Below are 22,901 nucleotides of genomic sequence, written 5' to 3' on the forward strand. Positions count from 1 at the left end.
CAGAGCATCATAACAGAGGAAAAAGTCCGGATAGTGAAAGAACAGTATATGTCAACTTTTGACATGACTGCAGATGGACGCTTGCAGATAGAAGAGGTACCTGGCTATCTTTTGTTTCAAAATGTTAGAAAAAATGTAGAACAGTGTAGAGAGCAGCTTTAACTGTATTATAAATAATCATTCTTAGAATCTTGTAGAACTAAATCTTTGTCCAAATATAATTTGAACGGAAGCAGCCTGTTGTAGATTCTGTAGCTGCTTCTGTTTTGGCTATTTAATACAGACCCTACATTATTTAATCTACAGATTAATTAAGGAAAGATTGAACAGGCTGATGAGATTACAGAAATATGATTGATGCTTTTGTATTTTATTTATTTTTTATTTTATTTATTTTAGCTTGCCAATATGCTTTTGACAGAGGATGAGAACTTTCTGCTGCTTTTCCGACGAGAAACGCCCTTGGACAATAGTGTGGAGTTCATGCGTGTGGGTAGAATTTCCTCCAGTGTGCAGATGTTTCTAAGAGCTATTAGATTTTTATTGAATTAAATAGACTTTTTATTAAATCAGTTTTCTATGTTGGCTAGACTCAAACTATTCTTGATAGAAACAGACCCATACATTTTAAACCCAGTACGTCTCACTCATTAATTAATGTGTGTGAAGTCAGGTAGGTAAGGGAGTCTGATTCTCAAAACTTGTGGAGAGGCTAGGTGACGGGAGAGGAGCCCTTACACCCAGCACTTCCTTCCCTGTAGCCCCTTCTCCCAAATTTTGTAGTTCAGTCACACAGTCGAGTCCGACTCTTCGCGACCCCATGGACCAGGTCATGCCAGGCCTTCCGGTCTTCCGCTGTCCTCTGATGTTCACTCAATTTCATGTTCGTTGCATTTATGACACTGTCTAACCACGTCATCCTTTGCTGTCCCCGTCTTCTTTGACCTTCAATCTTTCCCAGCATCAGGGTCTTCTCCAGTGAGTGCTCCCTTCTCATTTGGTGGCCAAAGTATTTGAGCTTCAGTTTCATTATCTGGCCTTCCAGGGAACAGTCAGGGTTGATTTCTTTGAGGATTGACTGATTTGTTCTTCTTGCAGTCCAAGGGACTCTCAAGAGTCTTCTCCAGCACCATAGTTCAAAAGAATCTATTCTTCGGCGCTCGGCCTTCCTTATAGTCCAGCTCTCGCAGCCATACATGACTACTGGGAATACCATTGCTTTGACCATGCGGACTTTTGTTGGCAGGGTGATGTCTCTACTTTTTATCATGCTGTTTAGGTTCGCCATCGCTTTCCTCCCAAGGAGCAGGCGTCTTTTAATTTCATGGCTGCAGTCACAGTCTGCGGTGATCTGGGATCCCAGGAACGTGAAGTCTGTCACTACTTCCACGACTTCCCCTTCTATTTGCCAAGGAGTGATGGGGCCGGATGCCATGATCTTAGTTTTTTTGATGTTGAGCTTCAAGCCCACTTTTGCGCTCTCCTCTTTTACTCTGAGCAAGAGGCTCTTTAGATCCTTTTCACTTTCAGCCATTAGAGTGGTATCATCTGCATATCTGAGGTTGTTGATCTTTTCCCCAGCAATCTTAATTCCCGCTTGTGATTCATCCAGGCCAGCATTTCGCATGATGTACTCTGCATATATATTAAATAAGCAAGGTGACAGTATACATCCTTGTCGTACTCCTTTTCCTATGCTGAACCAATCAGTTGTTCCGTATCCGGTTCTAACTGTCGCTTCTTGGCCCTTATACAGGTTTCTCAAGAGACATGTGAGGTGGTCTGGTACTCCCATCTCTTTAAGGACCTGCCATAGTTTGTTGTGATCCACACAGTCAAAGGCTTTAGCATAGTCAATGAAGCAGAAGTAGATATTTTTCTGGTACTCTCTTGCTTTCTCCATAATCCAGCGAATGTTGGCAATATGATCTCTCGTTCCTCTACCTCTTCGAAACCCAGCTTGTACTTCTGGTAGTTCTCTATCCACGTACTGTTGAAGCCTAGCTTGTAGGATCTTGAGCATGACCTTGCTAGCGTGTGATATGAGTGCAATTGTGCGATAGTTTGAACATTCCTTGGCATTGCCCTTCTTTGGGATTGGAATGTATACTGATCTTTTCCAATCCTGTGGCCACTGTTGCGTTTTCCAAATTTGCTGGCAAATGGAGTGCAGAACTTTAACAGCATCATCTTCTAAGACTTTGAATAGCTCAGCTGGAATACCATCACCTCCACTAGCTTTGTTGTTAGTAATGCTTTCTAAGGCCCATTTAACTTCACATTCCAGGATGTCTGGCTCAAGGTCAGTGATTATACCGTCGTGTTTGTCAAGGACATTGAGGTCTTTCTTGTATAGTTCTTCTGTGTATTCTTGCCATCTTTTCCTAATCTCTTCTGCTTCTGTTAGGTCCCTACCGTTTTTGTCCTTTATCATGGCCAGCTTTGCATGGAACGCTCCCTTGATTTCTCCAATTTTCTTGAAGAGATCTCTAGTCCTTCCCATTCTATTGTTTTCTTCTATTACTTTGCACTGTTCATTCAGGAAGGCCTCCTTATCTCTCCTTGCTGTTCTCTGGAAATCTGCGTTCAGTTGGGTAAATCTTTCCTTTTCGCCTTTGCCTTTCGCTTTCCTTCTTTCCTCTGCTATTTGTAAAGCCTCATCAGAAAGCCATTTTGCTTTCTTGCATTTCTTTTTCTTTGGTATGGTGGTGATTGCTGCCTCCTGTACGATGTCACGAACCTCTGTCCATAGTTCTTCAGGCACTCTATCTATCAAATCCAGACCCTTGAATCTATTCTTCACCTCTACTGTATATTCATCAGGGATGCGATCTAGGTCAAACCTGAATGGCCTCGTGGTTTTCCCAATTTTCTTCAGTTTAAGTCTGAATTTTGCAATGAGTAGCTCATGATCTGAACCACAGTCAGCTCCAGGTCTTGTTTTTACTGACTGGATAGAGCTTCTCCATCTTTGACTGCAAATTATATAGTCAATCTGATTTCGGTGTTGCCCATCTGGTGATGTCCATGTGTAGAGTCGCCTCTTAGGTTGTTGGAAAAGGGTGTTCGCTATGACCAGTGTGTTCTCTTGACAAAACTCTGTTAACCTTTGCCCTGCTTCATTTTGCTTTCCAAGGCCAAACTTGTCTGTTATTCCGGTTACCTTTTGACTTCCTACTTTAGCATTCCAGTCCCCTATGATGATGAGGACATCATTTTTTGGTGTTAGTTCTATGAGGTGTTGTAGGTCTTCATAGAACCGGTCCACTTCAGCCTCTTCTGCATCAGTGGTTGGGGCATAGACTTGGATTACTGTGATGTTGAATGGTTTGCCTTGGATTCGGGCTGAGATCATTCTGTCATTTTTGAGATTGTATCCCAGTACTGACTTTTGCACTCTCTTGTTACTATAAAGGCCACACCATTTTTTCTACGAGATTCCTGGCCACAGTAGTAGATATAATGGTCTTCTGAGTTAAATTCGCCCATTCCTGTCCACTTTAGTTCACTGATTCCTAAGATATCAATGTTCAGTCTTGCCATCTCGTTTTTGACCACGTCAAGCTTACCTTGATTCATAGATCTTACATTCCAGGTTCCTGTGCAGTATTGTTCTTTGCAGCATCGGACTTTCCTTTCACCATCAGACACATCCACAACTGAGCGTCCTTTCGGCTTTGGCCCAGCCGCTTCACTCTTTCTGGGGTTACTTGTACTTGCCCTCTGCTCTTCCCCAGTAGCATATTGGACACCTTCCGACCTGAGGGGCTCATCTTCCGGCGTCATATCTTTTAGCCTTTTGTACCTGTCCATGTGGTTTTCTTGGCAAAAATACTGGAGTGGGTTGCCATTTCCTTCTCCAGGGGGATCACGCTTGGTCTGAGTTCTCTGCTGTGGCCTGTCCGTCTTGGGTGGCCTGGCCCTCCATGGCATAGCCCACAACTTCATCGAACTACGCAAGCCCCCTCGCCACGACAAGGCAATGATCTATGAGGGGGATCCCAAATACCTTCATGCTATGCTCAATGCTCATCGCTTCACCTACCCATTTCCACATACTGCACTTCTATTAAAGGAACAGGACATTTTTCTTCAGGCCAGTTAGCAACTCTGCTTTCCAGTTATAAGTAATCAGGTTAGAATCAAACACCTGCAAGCACAGGCTGCAGAGAGGGAAGCCATTGGCAAGGGAAGATTGAGTATCTTTCATTCCTATATCCCACCCCGCTACTTTAGAAATTAGAAGAGAGAGAAGAAGAGATTGGAATTGTACCCCGCCCTTCAGTTGGAGTCTCAGAGCAGCTTACAAACTCCTTTCCCTTCCCCTCCCCACAACAGATACCCTGTGAGGTAGGTGGGGCCGAGAGAGTTCTTTCGAGAACTACTCTTGAGACAACAGCTCTGAGAGAACTGTGGCTTGCCCAAGGTCACCCAGCAGCTGCATGGGGAGGCATGGGGAATCAAACCAGGTTCTTCCAGATTAGAGTCCGTGCTCCTAAGACTACACCAAATTAGACCCTCACCCAGCCATTTTTAAGTGAATGCGGCAGACTCAGATTTTTAACACAGAGATCTGTTACTTTCATATGCAGTTTGTATCTCATTTACCATCTCTGCATAGTCACTGTGAACATATTTCCCGTGGAAGAGGCAACATCCTTCTGTTTCCACAGATGGTCTGTAGAGAATTACTCTGCAGCTCCTTATGCTGAGTATCAGATTCTAGAATTCTAGCTTTCACTTTATTTATATTAAAAAGGCCATCGTTAAGTACTGTGCAGCATCGTGTTTGAACTTTGGAAATAAAACTATCAGCCTAAATGTAACAGAGGATCGAACATGTCAAGTCATAATAAAAGAATTTCTCTCTGGTTCTTCTTACTAGAATAATCTGTAGCTTGGACCTATCTAGCATTCTGGGGAGGCAGGGCAAACTGAGTAAGCACTGTTTCATTTGGCCTTTGTTATTCCACTAACATTACTATTACCATCAAAGGTTCTGCAGTACCAGTACAATTATTGATCGATATGTGCTCCTCATTGGAATAAGATGGAATAACAACAGAATTGGCTGACTTTTGTATAATGCTAAATATTTTACAGACATCTCCGCCTCTGCGTTTGGTGTCACGGTCCCCATCTTTATCCTAGTCCCCCCCCCATTGCACTTGAATATGGTCCTGATTAAGGCTGTAGTACCCCAATCACTGTGAAGGACTTGAAACATTCATATGGAGTAAAACAACATTTTCATGCCTAATTTTGAGAAGTAAGCTCCATCCTTCATTAAAGGAAGAAATGGAGGAAGTGAACATGAAACCAACACTGCCATCCTGAGTTATACCCTTCGAAATCCATTGAAATCAATTGGCTTAGAAGGTTCTGCTCAGGATTGTGCCATTGAAATAAGGAACAACACTTCTGCTTGCGTGCTGTATAGGATACTGTGCATGACACGGTAACTGCTCTTCCACCCACATAAAAGCCACTATGCCAACTAGTGGTGTGCAAAATGGCATTTTTAGGTTCAGGTCAAATAGACCAGAGAAAAAAATGCTGATGGCCCCAGGATCTGCATGTGGTGGGGAGGTCTCTCCCCCACCGCACACAGACCCAGCTGGGAGGGCTTCTTCCATGGCACGGTTTAAACTGTGCCCCAGGAGAAGCTGTCCCCGGGATCTGCGCCCCAGTCGATCCTGGGCTGGCTCCTCTTGCAGGTTGGTTTAAACCGAGATGCAAGAGGAGCCGGCCAGCCCCAGCCGAGGCAGTGCTCTCAGCCCCACATCACCTAAGCTGGTCCTCTTTTACAGCTCGGACTTGTGGCTGCCTTGTGATATAGCTGAATACACCTGAATAAAAGCCAGGGGGGAAATTGGCTTTTGGGGGGCTCAGCTATACCGGTAGACGAATACAGATCTCTGATCTGTATTCAGCTTCAGTAATACCTGAAGGTATTTTGGGGGTATTTTTTCAATTCAGTTTATGCCAAACACAGAATCCCTAGTGCCAACTGCAGGATGCTACTGGATCCTCCCCTCTTTTTTCCAAGCCAGTATAGAAGCTGGAAGGGCTAGAATGCAGCTACTGGAACACTGACTAAGAGCATGAAATGGATCCCTTATAAACACTATAGGTTGGTTCCATGCATTGTTTCACCATCAGAAGTCTTTTCACTGAATTTCCACTTCTGAGAGCAAACTATTTCTAGTACTTTTGCTGTTCTGCGGGTTACACCAGAGCCCAGGAACAGCATTTGGGGGCATGCTGTGGGCTGGAGCAGGAGAGGAAAGAAGGGGAGAGATCCATTTTGTTAGCAATCCTGTGCCTACTAACTCGAAAGTAAGTTCCATTGAATAAAGTGTGCCTTTATGAGGAAACATGTATAGTAATGAGTTGGAAATTTAGATCCATTTAACTCATGAGGAATGTTTCCATTGACTTTAACAGCATGCTGGAGCACTTATGTAATTACAGAAATTAGTTGAACAACAGGGTGACAATATATACCAAAGGCTCATACATCAAGAAGCAAGTCACGAGCTTAATTTTTTTAAAAAAATTATTAAGAGAACATTTTGAAAGTCACGAGCTTAATTGAAAGTTAAAAACAGTTAATTACTTAATTTCAAAACTCATAGCTTTATGTCCTGGTGAAGGGCTGACTGGGGGTTAAAATCTTCAGGTATAACTTCTATTGATTGATTGAGATACATAATTGCTTTTCACTTCCTTTGGCACAGCAATTCTTCCTTGCAGGGCCTTCACTGCAGGTAACCTGTTCTTCTAGTGTCCACTGAAGAGCATAGTGACTCTCATGTAAGGGGCTTCAGAAATATGCCCATCCATGCTGGCTCTTCTGTTTGTTGCTTAGAATATAATTATGCTTAGAATATAACTATTTTATTGGCACCTGTATTTAGTCTTTGGAATGAATGTGTCAGATTGTCATATCGTTTGGCATAAACCTGGAGCACAAGCAGTCTTGTTCTGTTGTAAACAGCCCTGAGCTTTATGGAAAGTTGGCCTATACATCTTTTCATCAAACATAGTAAATAATCCACTATCCCAACCATCAGTTTCACTGAAACATTAATTTTATATAATACAATTATGCAATTTTATACAATTAATTTTATACAACATCTTTGTATCGTTTTGGTCCCCAAATATAGTTTAAAGCAATTTGCTTGGAGGATGAGGCAAGAGACAAGATTGTACAGCCTGTTGGACATTTGTTTTGGTTCTGTTATTTACCCGGCACATCTGAATCAGCACCCCTGGAAATTACATGACCAGATTAACAAAGAAATGGGTGCCAATCTGATTAGGCACTTCCTGTAGAGGAAGCATAGCACTGGGGCAAAGATGACTTCTAGACCACCTCTTCCCATTTGAATAATGCCTTTAACAGGCCTTTCAGCTGCAATCAAAAATACTGCCAATTAATTGTGTTACTATTGTTGTCAGTATTTTTTGACATTCTGTCACCAGTGAAATGAGCTACATTGTAAAGGGTGGTATATTAATCAAGGTCCAAAGAGCAAACTAAGAGTATAAACCTTTGAGCAAGCAAGTCAGCATTCCTCCATGCTTTGAATTTTGAAATTGCTCTGCTGCAAAGCTCCGTGTTTATCTCCTAAACTGCAAACACATCAAAGTTCGAATGAACATAGCATCAAGGAAGAGTCACCTGTGTCTGATACTTCAGCTCTTGTCTTCTTCTGTGGCTGTGTGGCCAAGCTCTGTGACAAAGAGCCCATTAGTTAGGTGCAACCAACTCACCAAAGGACTTCAACAGTGTCCCGTTATCCTAACTTCCTTGAAATACACTTGTAGCCCAATACTTGCTTCAGAAATCCAATTTGTAAATGTTCAGCATATAAATAAGGAGTTGTCTTATATTTAAATTTTAAATGTACTTTTAATGGCACTATCTTACTATAATGTGTTTTTTGTTCAGATTTGGCGTCAATATGATTCCGATAGAAGTGGCTTTATTTCTGCTGCTGAGCTCCAAGTAAGTTATCTAGATTCCTCTCATGCTTGATCCTTTGCACGCCTGAGGGACTGCTTGAATGGCTTCTAGTGAAATTATCAGATCCTCCCAATGTTCATGATTTTTTTTTAACTTCAGGATGAAGTATATCACTACATCAAAAAAAATTCACCCCATTTCTCCCCCAGTGAGAAAGCCCTACCAGTGACCCAAACCACTGGTACATTGAGCAGGGCAAAGGACTGAAAGCATCCCCTTGGCAAAGAGCACAAAGTTAAAAAGTTATTGTTTGTATGTCTCTAATGAAAGGGATCTTTTATTTCTGTATCCTCATTCTTATTTTTCAATTACACAATAAACAAATGACCTGTCCATGAAGTCCAGACCTTATTCCAATCTGTTTAGGTTGAGAATGTGTTTTGTGTTTGTTTTGCATACATTAATATTTATTTAGGATATTAACAAAGAAGACAGAAATGTGGTTTGAACAACATTTACTGCATTTATAAATGAATAAATGTGGTGAATAAATAAATGTGGCTTCAATTGCATGATCCAGGTGTAACCCAGAAGGTAAGAGACTAAGCTACAAATCAAATTCACTTCACCGTGAACTCAGTACGTAGCATTTGGCTAGCCACTGTCTCTTAACTCCAAATCCTTATCTACAGTGCGGGGGGAAATTATGGTGACTAACTTGAAGGAACTGTTGTATTACAACTACATCATGCACATGGTTCACTTTGAGCACTCTAAGTGTGGTATATAAACACAAAGAATGATTATGATGATCCAAAGTTTCTTTGCGAACTGGTTTATTATGGAATGCATGAATGCAGGTTTGTAGGACTGCATGCTAAATTTCCCCTAAACATCAATAGAGCTGGAGCACATAACTCAAAACAATAAGTACATAAAACAAATAGCTTTTCACACTTTGGGCTCATTCTAAACACATTTGGAATGCCCGAGTCCCATCTTGATTTTTAAAAATTATTTCTAATATGACAGTCCAATATCCTTCCCTCTGCCTACAGAACTTTCTGCAAGATCTTTTTCGCCAACATGGAAAAACCATTTCTAAGGCCAAATTGCAGGAATATACCGATACCATGGTAAGCCCAGAGCATCTATTATTTGCATAATTTACTAATTCCTAGAAATTCTTCACAACCAAGAAGACTCTTGTCTAGGTAAGCTTGGAAAATAACGAGTGGACAATGCCTGGCAAATTTTAAAGTGTCCTACTGGACAGGAAAGAGGGATTCAGTACCTCACTTTACTCATCACTACCCCACAAGTAGAGTGAACGTGACTTCCCTCTCTCTCTCCCTCTCTCCCTCCCTCCCTCTCCATATTCCCTCATACAGAGCATATCTCAGAAAGTATGAGGTACTGAAACACTCAGAATATGTTTTTAAACAGTTGAATATATTACAGATTTAAAAACTACCTGTTTTTATTGGGTGATTGCTCTAAACTAACTGACTGAAAAATGTCCTTGCAAAACACACCTCTTGCCAGATATTCAGTGGGGTTGCCAACTACAGGTTGGGAAATTTTGGGAGGTTTGAAAGATGTAGCCTGGACTGGGAAGGGACCTCAGCAGGTTGGCTTAGGCTGAGCCGGCTGAAATTGAATCCGACAAAGACAGAGGGCCTGTGCCTGAGCCGGAATGGTCCGAAGGTAGGGATCCCACTCCCGAACTTTGATGGGGCACCATTGGTGCCAGTGCCGGAGGTTAGGAGTTTGGGAGTGCTCCTAGATGCCTCCTTAACAATGGAGGCCCAGGTAGCAGTCATTGCCAAGTCGGCCTTTTACCATCTCAGGCTGATAAGGCAGTTGGTTCCCAAACCCGGAAGCTGCAGCTGGTGCAAACTGCCGCAGCCAGGCTATTGATGGGATTCCCTGTTCGGTAGCACATCCAACCTGTGCTAAAGACATTGCACTGGCTGCCTATAGCATACCGGATTCGTTTCAAGGTGCTGGTTATTATCTTTAAAGCCCTTTATGGCCATGGACCTACATACATATGCCTTTCCCCATATGTACCCCAGAGAGTGCTGCGATCAGGGACCCAGAATCGGCTGGCCCTTCCGAATATCAAGGAGGCCAGGATAGTGACAACCAGGGCCAGGGCTTTCTTGGTGGCAGCTCCACTCTGGTGGAACAAGCTCCCAGAGGAGACCAAGGCCTTGTAGGATGTTTTGCAGTTCTGCAGGGCCTGTAAAGCGGAGCTCTTCCACCAGGCCTTTGGAGCCGCCACCATTATTGACAACTGGTAGCCTATGATGAGAGAGCCCGATCCCTTGGGTCTTCCAATTACTGCCCGAGCTAATCACCCAGGACAACTGAAGGAGATCAATGAGCTGACCGTAATATGAGGAAACTAAGTACTAGCACTTAACTATATTATTATATTTATGGTTTTAAGAATTATTATTGTAGTAACAGATGTTATACTTTTATACTATACTGTTAGAATTTTATTCTGTTCTTATGTAAGCCGCCCTGAGCCAGCCTAGGCCGAGAAGGCAGGGTAAAAATCTAATAAATAAATAAATAAATAAATAAATAAAATGCTGTTTTCTCCAGGGTAACTAATCTCTGTAGTCTGGAGATCAATTGTAGCTCCAGGAGATTTCCTGACCCCACATGGAGGTTGGCAACCCTACAATTATAAAATGAGACTGCTAAAATTATTATTTTTTAAATATGTGTATCATAAAGAAAAGAATGTGGGCTGCTAACTTCTAAGTGGGGGCCTGGAGTTCTCGCAGAATATTGCCCTTGGTCTGCGGATGGGTTCTCCTGGAGGCAACTTGGCCACTTCGGAGGGCAGACTTTAGAGCCTCACATCCTTGCTGAGCTCCCTCTCCTACCCAGACTCCGCCTTCTCCAAGAACTGCCTCCTAAATCTCGAGGAATAATCTAAACTGGATTTGACAACCCTATCTAAACTTCCCAAGGTCAATTCCAGAAGAGTGGCAGAAGAACGGCTTCTCATGTTATAAGAACAATGGCTATTTCTGTGCCTGTCTGGACTATTCAGAGTAAAATTGGGAATGTAGAAAAACAAAGCACAAGATGAATTTATTTCCATCTTTCGCTCGCTGCCAAACCCCTGAAAATAAACAGCAGCTGCCTTCTGACTGAAAAGTGCAGTAAGATACAGTGCTACCAGCATGTTGCTGCAAAGCACTCGAATTCTTTGGTAGAAAGTCTTTCAGCACAGCTACATTCCTTTGTACACTCAGTTTCTTTACCCGCTTCCCTTACATTGACACGTCGCAAAGTCTTCCTCTTTTTGCCTTTTAGATGAAGATCTTTGACAAAAATAAAGATGGAAAACTGGACCTGAATGACCTAGCAAGGTAGATTCGAATAGTGTGCTGGCAAATAAGATTTTTTAAAGAATAACCTTGTTGAATCTGATGGCTCCTTACAGAAAGGGCCACAGGGCAAACATGTGCAACGGTGGCTGTCACAAAGTCTCCATGCTGTGAAAAATCTGCCTGTTGAATTTCTGCCTGTACTGCAGTGCTAAAGGGGCAAACCTTTAGCTGAAAAAGGTAGCAGCACTCTCTTTGTAATGTCATTTTTAGAAATGTCCACCTGATCTCTGTGATTTCTACGAACACTGCCTGTCATTTGGCTTTTTTTCCTTTTAGGATCCTGGCTCTTCAAGAGAATTTTCTCCTTCAGTTTAAAATGGATGTAAGTAATGGTCATTCTCAAGCATTTAGTTTCTCTCCCCCCCCCCTTTTGCTTAAGACAGTTTTTGTTTTGTTTCTTTAAATCCTATTTTTCTTTTCATTCAGGCTTCTAGCACAGAAGAAAGGAAGAGAGATTTTGAGAAAATCTTTTCTCACTATGATGTTGTAAGTTTCTGTGTGTTTTGGTCATCAAGGGGCACATCAAATCTTACAGCTGCCTAACCATAGAATAACGTGCCAGGACCTTGCAGCTGGTGTGTTTCCACTTCTCACGGCACTGCAAACAGCAATGACAACTAGCCACTGTCCCAGTAGTTCTGTAGCAATATCCACTGGTGAAAACAAGTTGGTGTTTGCCCCAGACTCCTAATATAGCTGTGCCCTGTAAGGGAAAGTATATTGTGTTCTGGGGGTGGGAAAGGGGCAGGGTTTTTGAGTCTCCTGATAACCTTACAGGGCCATGATCCAGCAGAGGGCCCACCACAGATACGTGATTCTTAGCTGTCATCCGTTCACTCCCACCCAGTGATGTGAGATCACCTCAGAGGCCCCTACAATGTCATAGGGTCCTCTGGGACAATCACCAATGTAATTGAAGGGTGCCAGGAGGTGGCGAGACATATTTGCACAAGAGAAGTATGCTCCACTACTCCGCCTAGAAGTCGCTATGAGTAAATGGAAGACCATCTCAAAAATCGCTGTGATATTACAAAGGCCTCTCTGAGCACTTTCCCCATTTCCTGGTAGAAAGAGGTTGGAGGAAGGAGAGCAGCGACTCTATGGACAGAAGCCAGAAAAGGTCACCAGATAAAGATTCTCTCTGTGGCCTTCTTCACATCACCCAGACCCAGTCCAAGGATCACAGAACATCACTTGCTGTTAGCATGACTAGGCTACTAATTGGTTATCAGGCTGGGCCCTAACTACAAACGATGCCTGATTGTCATCCGGGAGTACTGCTGTCACCACAAAGGGGGTATTTAAAGCAAGTGTGGCCCAAAAAAGAACCCAGCTTCCCCCTCCTCCATGCGTGTGTGAGAACACAGAACAGTGGGGAAGAAAAGAGGATTGGGGCACTAGCAAATTACCACTGAACGTATAGCCACATGGCAGCAGTGCCTTCCAGAACCCCTGATGCCCTCCTCTTGGTTGCCTTTCATGTGTAGATACATCCTCCACCATCTGAGTTTCTAGCATAGCATAATGCTGGGAGATCCACAAGTACACGTACGAGAACAGATGTGCCGCCATCATATACTCTTCTGTATAACATTTGAACTAGCTCTGAAAACCATCATCCATGACTAAATGGTGTAAATGCCATGACAGAGTTTCTAGGAAGACAAGGAATATGGACTTACTTTCTTCTTGCACAAGGAGGCATATAGACAAATAACGTGATTTCAAAGGACAAAAATAATGTCAGAAAGAGGGAAGGCAGAAAGCTATTCCTTTATCTAGGTATTCGTTTTTATTCCACAAATGTTTACGGATTTTTATATATTTTCCAGAGTAAGACAGGAGAACTTGAAGGCCCGGAAGTGGATGGGTTTATTAAGGATATGATGGAACTTGTCAAGGTGACTTCCTAATGGTTTATGTGTTCTGTGTCCTGTAGTTAAGTAGCTTCTTTCAACAGTTTATAAGCTTAAGTTACGAGAGCACAGAGCTTAATGGAATCCAGTTCTTTTATGGAGCAATAAAGAGTGGGGAAACTACACTCTCTGTTAACTGTGTACCTGGATAAACAGAAGAGACCAATAAATTATGATGGAGATTTAGCTTTCTGTGTGTGCTGAATGACTCTGGTCAGGCCTAATTCAGGTCCAGGCATGCACTTAAGAAGCCACAAGCATCTAGTTAGCATTCCTATATCAGAGCATTTATCTCCTAGCAAGAGGAACACCTCAATGTTTTTAATTCATTTTTTGTGTAGTACACAAGTAGCTTGCTATTACAGCCTTTGCATCTGTAACATTAACTTAAAAGAACAAAACTTGTACCCAGAAAGGGACTCAAACTTTGTTCTGTTGCTTCTGACCAATGTAGCTACCCACCTGAATTAACTTAAAAGAAAAAAGAATGCTGTCCATTGATTCTTTGTAGATAAGTAAATTAGAAGTGTCATATCCAAAGACAAGCAGGTTTCACAAGATGAAGCTAGTAATTAGTACAAACACATATTAACAGGTTTCTAAAATCAGCTTTCAACATTAGGCAGCTGCCCCACTTGCACCTCCTTGGTTAACTAATTAACATAACTTCAAATATCATACAAATTTCTTTATATTTAATTATCTTCTTAAAGTATATAAAAGCGATGTTAGCTCATTCTGGTTACTGTTATCATAACAAAGAATAAATATAATTACAGTTTCTCATACATACGATTTTCTGTTGGCTCTAAATCAACATACCCCTCTTTGAACTGTATGTTCACTATTTAGTTGGATATTCTTCCCATTCTAGACTCAGACACATATAATATCTGGCAAAACGTCAGGTACTACAATGCCAAGACCACGGCCATACAGCCCGGAAAATCTACAACAACTAACATATAATATCTATTGATACCATATTATTTTGAATCTGCTAGAGGCCATATTAGTGCATTGCTCCATTCTTTTTTACCCTTCTCCAAGACTATTCTGTGCCGTGCTTATGGAATATCCATTTGGCATGGTTAATTGGGAGACAAGCATCCTCCACAATCTTTCTGGGCCAAACCAGCAAATGTGTACCTATATTCCTGGCCATATCGGTAACAGTAAACATACAGTGATGCCATTGGAGCAGCTCCGCTGTATACAAGGTGGCTCTGAATGCACTTATTTATTCATTAACTATTTATAGTCCAGGTGGGGTAGCCGTGTTGGTCTGAAGCAATAGAACAAAGTTTGAGTCCAGTGGCACCTTTAAGACCAACAAAGTTTAATTCTGGATATGAGCTTTCATGTCAACACACACAGTTCTTCAGATACAATGAAATGGAGACTACCAGTCTGTACATATAGGTAGAGGGTGAGCAGCAAATTAGCACACAACATAAGAAAAGTGTTTAACAGATTCAAGGACCAAATAGGAATAACAAGCTTAGTTAATATGGTTGCCATTTGTTTGGGTTTAATTCTGGGGGGAAACATAGTGAAGGAAATAAACATGTCAGAATTGGAGAATTTCATTGTATTTGAAGAAGTGTGCATGCACATGAAAGCTTATACCTTGGATAAAATTTTGTTTGTCTTAAAGGTACCACTGGACTCAAACTTTGTTCTATTTATAGTCTGCCTTTCTCACAAGACTGGCGTGGCAATCTGTAATAGTTAAGAGCGCTGACTCTAATCTGGGAGAACTGGGTTTGATTCCCCACTCCTCCACATGCAGCTGCTGGTGTGACCTTGGGTCAGTCTCAAGAGCAGTCCTGAAAAGAGCTCTCTCTGCCTCACCTACCTCACAGGGTGTCTGTTGTGGGGAGGGGAAGGGAAAGGAGATTGTAAACTGCTCTGAGACGCCGAGTCTCCCCCCTCCTCCTCCTCCTCCTCTTCTTCTTCTTCATTGATGCAGGGAATATTTCACACACACACACACACACACAGAGATTGTGTGTAATATGTAGCACTCTCCATCATAGAAAAGAATGGAAAGCCACCAACAGATGCAGAGCTGTGGTCATATTCTGTTTCTTTCTATAATCTGCACCATAACTGGCTCCCTTCGTAAACTGAAACATAACCATGTGACTAGTTAATATAACCATGAAGTGTTATTAACCTTTGTCTGTATCTCCTTTCCAGTATTAAGGGTTACTGCTTGTTTACACCATAATCTCCTGCTTATTCTCTTCACTGAACTTCTGAGTCTGACTTTATGGCATTCTTGTTAATGTGCGATGTTCACAAAGTTACCACCAAATCAGATACTTCATCTGCTAAATGTAGCTCTCATTATCTCCCTGTAGCCTAGCATTAGTGGCACGGACCTGGATAAGTTGCGCCAGATACTGCTTCGCCACTGCGATATCAACAAGGATGGGAAGATTCAAAAATCTGAACTTGCCTTGTGCCTAGGAATTAAAATGATCCCATAGACCTCAATTAGCTTTCCCTACAGTTTGCCCCTTTTGTCCTTTGTAAACCTGCTGGCGCTTGTAGACTATTTTCAGTGCTGTGTTTATAATCTGTGTTGTATTACTGAACCTGGAAGATAAGGACAACTCACTGTCAAGATGAATATCCATTTGTAAGGATGCAGCCAAACAGAAGGCGTGTGATGAGCAGTGACTTGTTCCGTGCTGCTCCAAATGAGATATTATCTGCGGTATTTCAGATGGCTTTTGTAAGCACGCTCATATCCTCAAACCCACCACTCTATCAGGATATGCATTCTTTAACCAGACCTGCTGCTACAGAACCTGAATTTTATTGTGTTCAAGTACCTAGGCTAAAACTAAAGCGCCCCTTTCCCCTTCTCTGTGCTTTATATCTAAGACAACTACTTGATATATGAGATTGGGTGCATTTTTTAAAAGGTACATGAGTGTTACGGTATCATTTGCAGCTCAATGTATTTGTTTAAGAATAAAAGCAGCCATTTAGAAGACAGAACATAGTTTGTATTATTTCTAAGTCTTGATACTCTGCACACTACTTGTTGTCCTATACTTTGGTTATTCATTGTCTTTCAAGGAACTCTTTCATCAAACGAGCAACCGATGACTTCATTGTTGGAAACAACAGTGATTTGCTGATCAGAAGCCCCTCCCCACAAGCTTGCCTCACCTCAGCCTCTTTCCTTGGCAAGTGGTCTCCTGATCTTGAACTAGAAGAGACTCAGCACCATTTCTTTCATTTTGGTGCACCTACATTGCACCTTTATTGCACAAAATATCTCAACCATTTATTTCAACCACAATCTGGCCTGGAACCAACTCTCCACTTTTCTCTGTCCTCACAAACCTTGGCAGGTCCACATGTCTCCAGCTAGTATTTGTGAGTGGAGAGGGCTATAAATGGCTGGGCGGGTGGACCACGCTCTCACCTTTTCCTTGCTGCATGAACCAGACTGAGGCTACCAGGTGCAGTCATAGCAGTATTTAATTCACAGGCCACCTCAGTTTAGAGAGAACCAGCCAAAACATAACAGCCTGGTCAGTTTTGTCTCCCCGGCCTACCCTCTGCCTCTCTGCAAGCCTCTTTTATTTGATAGATCTGCCCCCTGGCCAAGATTGCCCCCTCCTATAATAACCTCACCTGAGTCTCCTAGAGGGTGGGGCTCCTCTTCCTATCCTCACACCTGAGAATCCTTGCCATCCTCAGTATATCTGATTGGCTGGCTGCCTGTTAGCATCCGCCTGCTCCAGAGCCTGCGTTATCCCTTTAGGTATGACTCCACCACTCTTTTGGCATTGGGTTGCCAATTATACAATATGTCTCCGGTCATTTCTTCCTCACCTCTCTCTCACTTTCTGTCTTTGCTCCATATATCTTTCTTATTGCTCAATATATTTTCCCGGTATTTGGAGAAAATATCTTTGCTGACTTATTTCACGGTGGCTTCTTGTATTTTATTCATGTGATGTATGATAGAGTGGACGTTTTGACACCTTATGAGCAGGGTGCTGTGATAATATACACGGTGATGAGAATGTTCATGAAAGTTTAATAAAGCTTTTCATTCTTAAGAGGAATAACCCCTGAAGATTAATATCAGAGAGAAAACTATATTAATCTGTTATACGAAAAACAAGAGGATGATTGTGGCACTTCAAAGGCTAAGCTTTATTGTGGCATAAGCTTTCACTGACTTACTCCCACTAAATCAAAAGGGGACATCAATCTGTCAAATATCCTAAATGCTCCTTGATTCTGATAAAGTGAACTCTAGTCCATGAAAGCATAAAGTCACAATACACTGCTTGGACTTACAGTGACTCAAAACTGTTTTTTGTTTTTAAAGATGAGTAAGAGGTCATTACACTGTTTTCCATTGCTACTTGAAATTTCATATATATTTATGTATAATATTTTGCTTCTAGTTTGGTTTGGTTGAGGAGAAGACATTCCCAAACGGAATGAGGATCGAAGCAGAGGGCGGGGTAAAGAAGGGGGCGGGGCTTCACCACGTGACCGCCCCGCCCCCTAGAGGTTCTCTTCCGGAGCTCCGTACCTGAGAGCTCCCCCAGTTTGGTTTGGTTGAGGAGAAGAGAACTTTTAATCACTAGATGAACAAAACTCTGAACCTCTTTCACTAGAAGAGATCTAGAAAGAAAACTTAGTAATTTTTCATGTGCACGAACATATATTATTAACCAGTAGGCATTAGTTTATTGATATAAATTTTCAGAAATCTAATATCACTATCAATGGTCTGATTTTCCCAGCAGTTGAACTCACAGGCAAGGGCACTCTCTCTGGAAGGTACCACATGACTAGCCTTTTCAATGCAATGCAGATACAAAGTCTAAACACAATCCCTCTAATATTTCTACCTCTACATTAGTTTGCCACTTCCCAGTAAGATCTCCAATCTCACACAAACAACATCAAAATGTTTCCTCACTTTCTTGGAATGTTGGGGGGGGGGGGTCAGTACTGGCCCTTTCCTTACCTTAACTCCCTGTATTTGGCACAAAATACAGTCTTTGTGCCAGTCAATTGAAGCAGGCTACATGCTGCTCTCATTTGTTTATTATTGTAGACAGCTGACAATGGCCAAGGCTACCAACGGAGATAATTGCACAAACTGAGTGTTTGGATAATTGCACAAACGGAGTGTTTGCTGAGAAAACAAAATGGAGCCAGAATTCCATATGAGAAACATAAAATTAGTATTAGGATAGTCAAAGGGCAAAAAATGAAATGCAATATGACAAGAATGTTGGATCTTCTGGACCCAACCCTGCCCTGCTCTTTCTTTGAAAATGAATGTGGAAGTCAAGAAATCATTTAAACTTCCAAACTAGATCTGTACCCAGAATGCATTGACCAAATATGTGTGTTATAAACAAGCATGACCTCTGTGGAGAAACACCATTTTATGTATATGTTTAAGTTGGTGTGGGCCAGATAGGAGGGGACCATCAAACCTGAGGTAGGCCTTGGCCTAGTCTCCTCCTCATTCCCCCCCCTCCCGTCTCCAACCAGTAGTCTGAGGGCAGCTCCCTAGAGAGGACAGGAAGTCCATCAAGACTGGAGACTGCAGGAGGCAGAGGCCATGTTGGGAGTTGTGCTAATCTAACTTCCTCCATTGAAAGCAAGTCATGTGCCTGCCCTGCAGACCATCTAGACAGGGTATGTGTAGTGAAGGGAGAGATGGAGCGATTTATTATTCACCTTTATTTTGATTCTTCAGTTCACTGTTAATATGCCTGTATATAGTTGAGCGGTTTCAAAATAAATCCTTTTATTGGTGACATTGAGAAGTCCTTCTGTACCGCATAGTTCCCCCAGCCGCTTGGACACCCTAAGAGTGGGTTGGGGACTCCCTGAGGAGAACAAGGGCAAAATGGTCAGTTGCCAACTCTCCAGGGGAGCCCCAAAGATTGCCAGGAAGCCCCGAGGTGGGTTCCTAGCAACATCAGAAGGAGGGTAGGAGGCTGTCCCACCTAACCAGAGCGCACGACGGGGGCAGTGGTGGCAGCAATACCTGGAGGCAGTGGTGAAAAACTGCCCCTTCAGGTGCCAGAGGAGGCAAAGGAGGGGTGGGCAGAGCGGGGCCTGCCAGCTGACGTGGGCCTGTTCCGCCACAACCTCAATGAACTGGATTGCTGAGCAGACGTGTTCAACAAAAGCCCTCCATATATTCAGCCAATTACAACAAATGGCAGCAAAATCCAAAGGATGGGGAAAAGTGGGTTTTGTGTGTCTTTGTTTCATGTATCTCTTTTTCTTCCTTGAGCTTTCATTCTGAATCAAATATGCTGGCTCCAAGTCAGATAAAATTAAGCAGACTGTTGAGAATGTTCAGTTGAACATTCCAGATCTTGTTGATTCCAATGAGACATAAACATACTTTGCTTTCAGTGTAGTACATTCCATATGGCAATGCCCCCCTTTTAAAATCTAGAACAGAAGCAGCAGCAGCAAAAGAAGTAGCTGGATAGAATGGATAGAGTGTTGGGTTTAGATTTGTACGGAACAGCAGCTAGTGGCAGAAGGCCAAACTGAAAGCGATATCACATGACACTGTGACATCACTTCTGGTTGCATACCTGGAAGTAGTGACATCATGGCATCAGTGATGCTGTAAAAATGTCCCAAAATCTTTGTGCTTTTAAACCAGAGTGTTGTGCCATGCCATGATGCCACTTCTGGGTACGTAGCCAGAAGTGATGTCATATTGTCGTGCAATCCCAGTCCCCCCCTCCTTTTTTGCTCCCTCTCCTCCATTGAGCAGTAGTGGAAGAACAGAGCATGGATACAGGAGGTTGCCTGCCATGGCGGGCAACCTGGCAGCTTTACATTACTCTCCTGGTAGTAGGATTGCCAGAATTTCCCCATTTCCTTTTTTCCAAGGAGTATAATCACACCTCCTCTCCCCTCACCCAGGTAAAAGTCTTTTCTTTCTCTGCTGGTGGCCATAACAAGACACACATGGCACTTGCAAGTACAGAAAGTCTCACATCTGGTTAGTCTCTCAGACTAAAGTGTAGTGTCCTAGTTCAAGCATCAATTAGGAGTCAGCCATGAACTTCACCAACAGTGCCAGAGCCAACCTGTTCCCAAATTAATTATACTCCCAATCAGCAGCATGTCTGTCTTATCTAGCTTCACTTTTTTCATCCTCATCCAGCTCTTCACTGTGTCCAGTTCCTGGTTCTGTGCTTTCACTGCCTCCTGGAAGTTAGAAAAAGTGAGCAGGGTACAATCAGCATATACTTGAAATCTCTGCCTGCTTTGCCCCCAGCAGTTTCATCCAGATGCTAAACAGCACAGAGGACAAAATGGAACCTTGTGGCACTTCCTAAACCAATGAACAACCATAACACAAAACACAAGCTAGACACCATTTTTGTTCAAAGTCAAAGGACTTTGTGCTTTCGGCATGCATATATTGCATATAGGCCCATTTAATGGCAGATCCTGCTGATCCATGTGCAGAACCAAAGCTACATATACCACTTCAAATCACCACATGCGATCTGAACCCCAAATGACACCCTTGTGAACTAACCTGCAGCAGAAATTGAGTCTCTGTGCATGTGGGACTGTCTGGCAGCATACAACATCAGATTGCATATAAAAAAAGATTTTACTGAACCCCAATTAGTTAAATTTAGAAATGTGTTCATTTTGCCCCTAGGCATAAATATTGTGGCTTGCTCAAGGCATAGGGTGTGAATAACATTCAAATGCATGTGGCTGTCTTGAATGTACCTTCATACTTAATTTCAATTAACTTCCTGCTTATCCATTTCAACTCTCCACTTTCTGGAGAACAGGCTATTTTACTGGAACACAAGTGGGTCTAGCCAAGGATAGAATCCAAAATAATGTACTTTCTGAAGTAGAAAATAGCTTGTTTGCCTTCTTCTGTTAGTCTCCTGCTTCTTCAGTGGACAAAGGAAATCCTGCAAGAAAGCAGACCTCTAGAAGCCTTTTTCTTGCAATGTGAGCCTTGGGGAAAAAGTGAAAGTGGATCCTTCCATAGTGAGTCCCCCCCTTTAACTTTCTCCTCAGCTGCACAGATACGCATCCTGCTGTGCAGAGCAACAATGCTGGAAGGGTGGGGGTTTTTTTGGTCTGCCTCTTTTGTTTACAGAATACTGCATTCCGACTTTCCATTCATTGTCGTTTTACCTTCACATTCTTCATGCAAGTTCCTCATGGCAATGTCACTAGCAGTTTTGAAAAACAGCTCTATAAACTGGAGCACTATTCCGGCTTTCACCCCAGACTCACACACGTCACAATCAGGAACCAAATGGCCATCTTAGTTTTATGTTGAAGTGCCAAAACAAGATAAACACACATCCTCCCATGCCTTTCATCTCAACAGAGTCCAAAGCAAAGTAGCAGATGAGCTGGAAGTTAAGCTTTTGTTTGATTCACAGGAAATGAGCTCAGTGCATCATTCCAGAAATTGGAATCCATTTACTGACAACTGCTAAACATAATAGTTGTACCCAGACGTGGTGTTCATCATCACTAGCCCTACTTCCTATTCTCTGAAATGAGGCAGGTGGTCCACACAAGACAGGACCTTTTCAGTGGTTGCTCCAAAACGATGAAAAGTCCTGCACCTGGTGCCACCTTTTGGCTAAGATCATTTTATGTCAGGAAGTTGTTAATTGGTTGTTTGGCTGTTCCCCTACTTTGGTCATTCTGTCTCCTTAGGATCTGGTGGTATTTGAGTGTGTTTCTTCATGCTGATTTATATTTTATAAAGACTCCGCCCCCTCTTCCAGTCAAGGGATCCTCTTGGTCAGTGGGACCCCCCTCTTATTTTGGAATATCTTGGCATATCGCAGAGTTGTCTGCCCAGCCCAAGGAAGTAGCTGTTTCATTTTTTCAGGGGTTTTTTGTTCAATCAAGAAGGGCACTGAAGTCATTAATTTATGCTCCATCCTGTTTGGCTGTCTTGACTCACCCAAACTTTTGTGTCAGTGCAGATCTGCCTCACTTCAACTTAAAGCTGTATGCTAATTTGCTGTTCACTTATGTAGAGGCATCTGCCTATACATATGAATTGTTAACTTCCATTTCAATGTATCTGAAGAAGTGTGTGTACACACAAAAGCTCATGCCTTGAATAAACCTTTGTTGGTCTTAAAGGTGCCACTGGACTCAAAATTTGTTCTGTTAATTAAAGCATGTTAATCATGTTGTCTCACCCAGGCTCTTTATGCCCGTTGTGGCGGAACGGGCCCGCGTCAGCTGGCAGGCCCCGCTCTGCCCACCCCTCCTTTGCCTCCTCTGGCACCTGAAGGGGCAGTTTTTCACCACTGCCTCCGGGTATTGCTGCCACCACTGTCCCTGTCTTGGGCTCTGGTTAGGCGGGACAGCCTCCTAACCTCCCTCTGCTGTGGCTAGGAACCCACCTCGGGGCTTCCTGGTAATCTTCGGGGCTCCCCTGGAGAGTTGGCAACTGACCATTTTGCCCTTGTTCTCCTCGGAGTCCCCAACCCACTCTTAGCGTGTCCAAGCGGCTGGGGGAACTATGCGGTACAGAGGGACTTCTCAATGTCA

General features: G+C 42.7%; 1 protein-coding gene across 1 annotated transcript in view; it reads left to right on the forward strand.

The window, feature by feature from the left end:
• SCGN (secretagogin, EF-hand calcium binding protein) overlaps positions 1-15,826 on the forward strand; it is a 31,772-nt gene extending 15,946 nt beyond the window's left edge. The window contains exons 3-11 of the mRNA XM_015406584.1: positions 4-96; positions 400-489; positions 7,961-8,017; positions 9,034-9,111; positions 11,315-11,370; positions 11,668-11,713; positions 11,818-11,877; positions 13,224-13,292; positions 15,674-15,826. Coding sequence (XP_015262070.1) covers positions 4-96; positions 400-489; positions 7,961-8,017; positions 9,034-9,111; positions 11,315-11,370; positions 11,668-11,713; positions 11,818-11,877; positions 13,224-13,292; positions 15,674-15,802 — 678 coding nt within the window. The 3' untranslated portion in view covers positions 15,803-15,826. The remainder of the gene's footprint in view (positions 1-3; positions 97-399; positions 490-7,960; positions 8,018-9,033; positions 9,112-11,314; positions 11,371-11,667; positions 11,714-11,817; positions 11,878-13,223; positions 13,293-15,673) is intronic.
• The last annotated feature ends 7,075 nt before the right edge of the window (positions 15,827-22,901 follow it).

Source organism: Gekko japonicus, unplaced genomic scaffold, assembly GCF_001447785.1.
Source record: "Gekko japonicus isolate JY-2015 unplaced genomic scaffold, Gekko_japonicus_V1.1 scaffold1872, whole genome shotgun sequence".
NCBI classification, from domain to species: Eukaryota; Metazoa; Chordata; class Lepidosauria; order Squamata; family Gekkonidae; genus Gekko; species Gekko japonicus.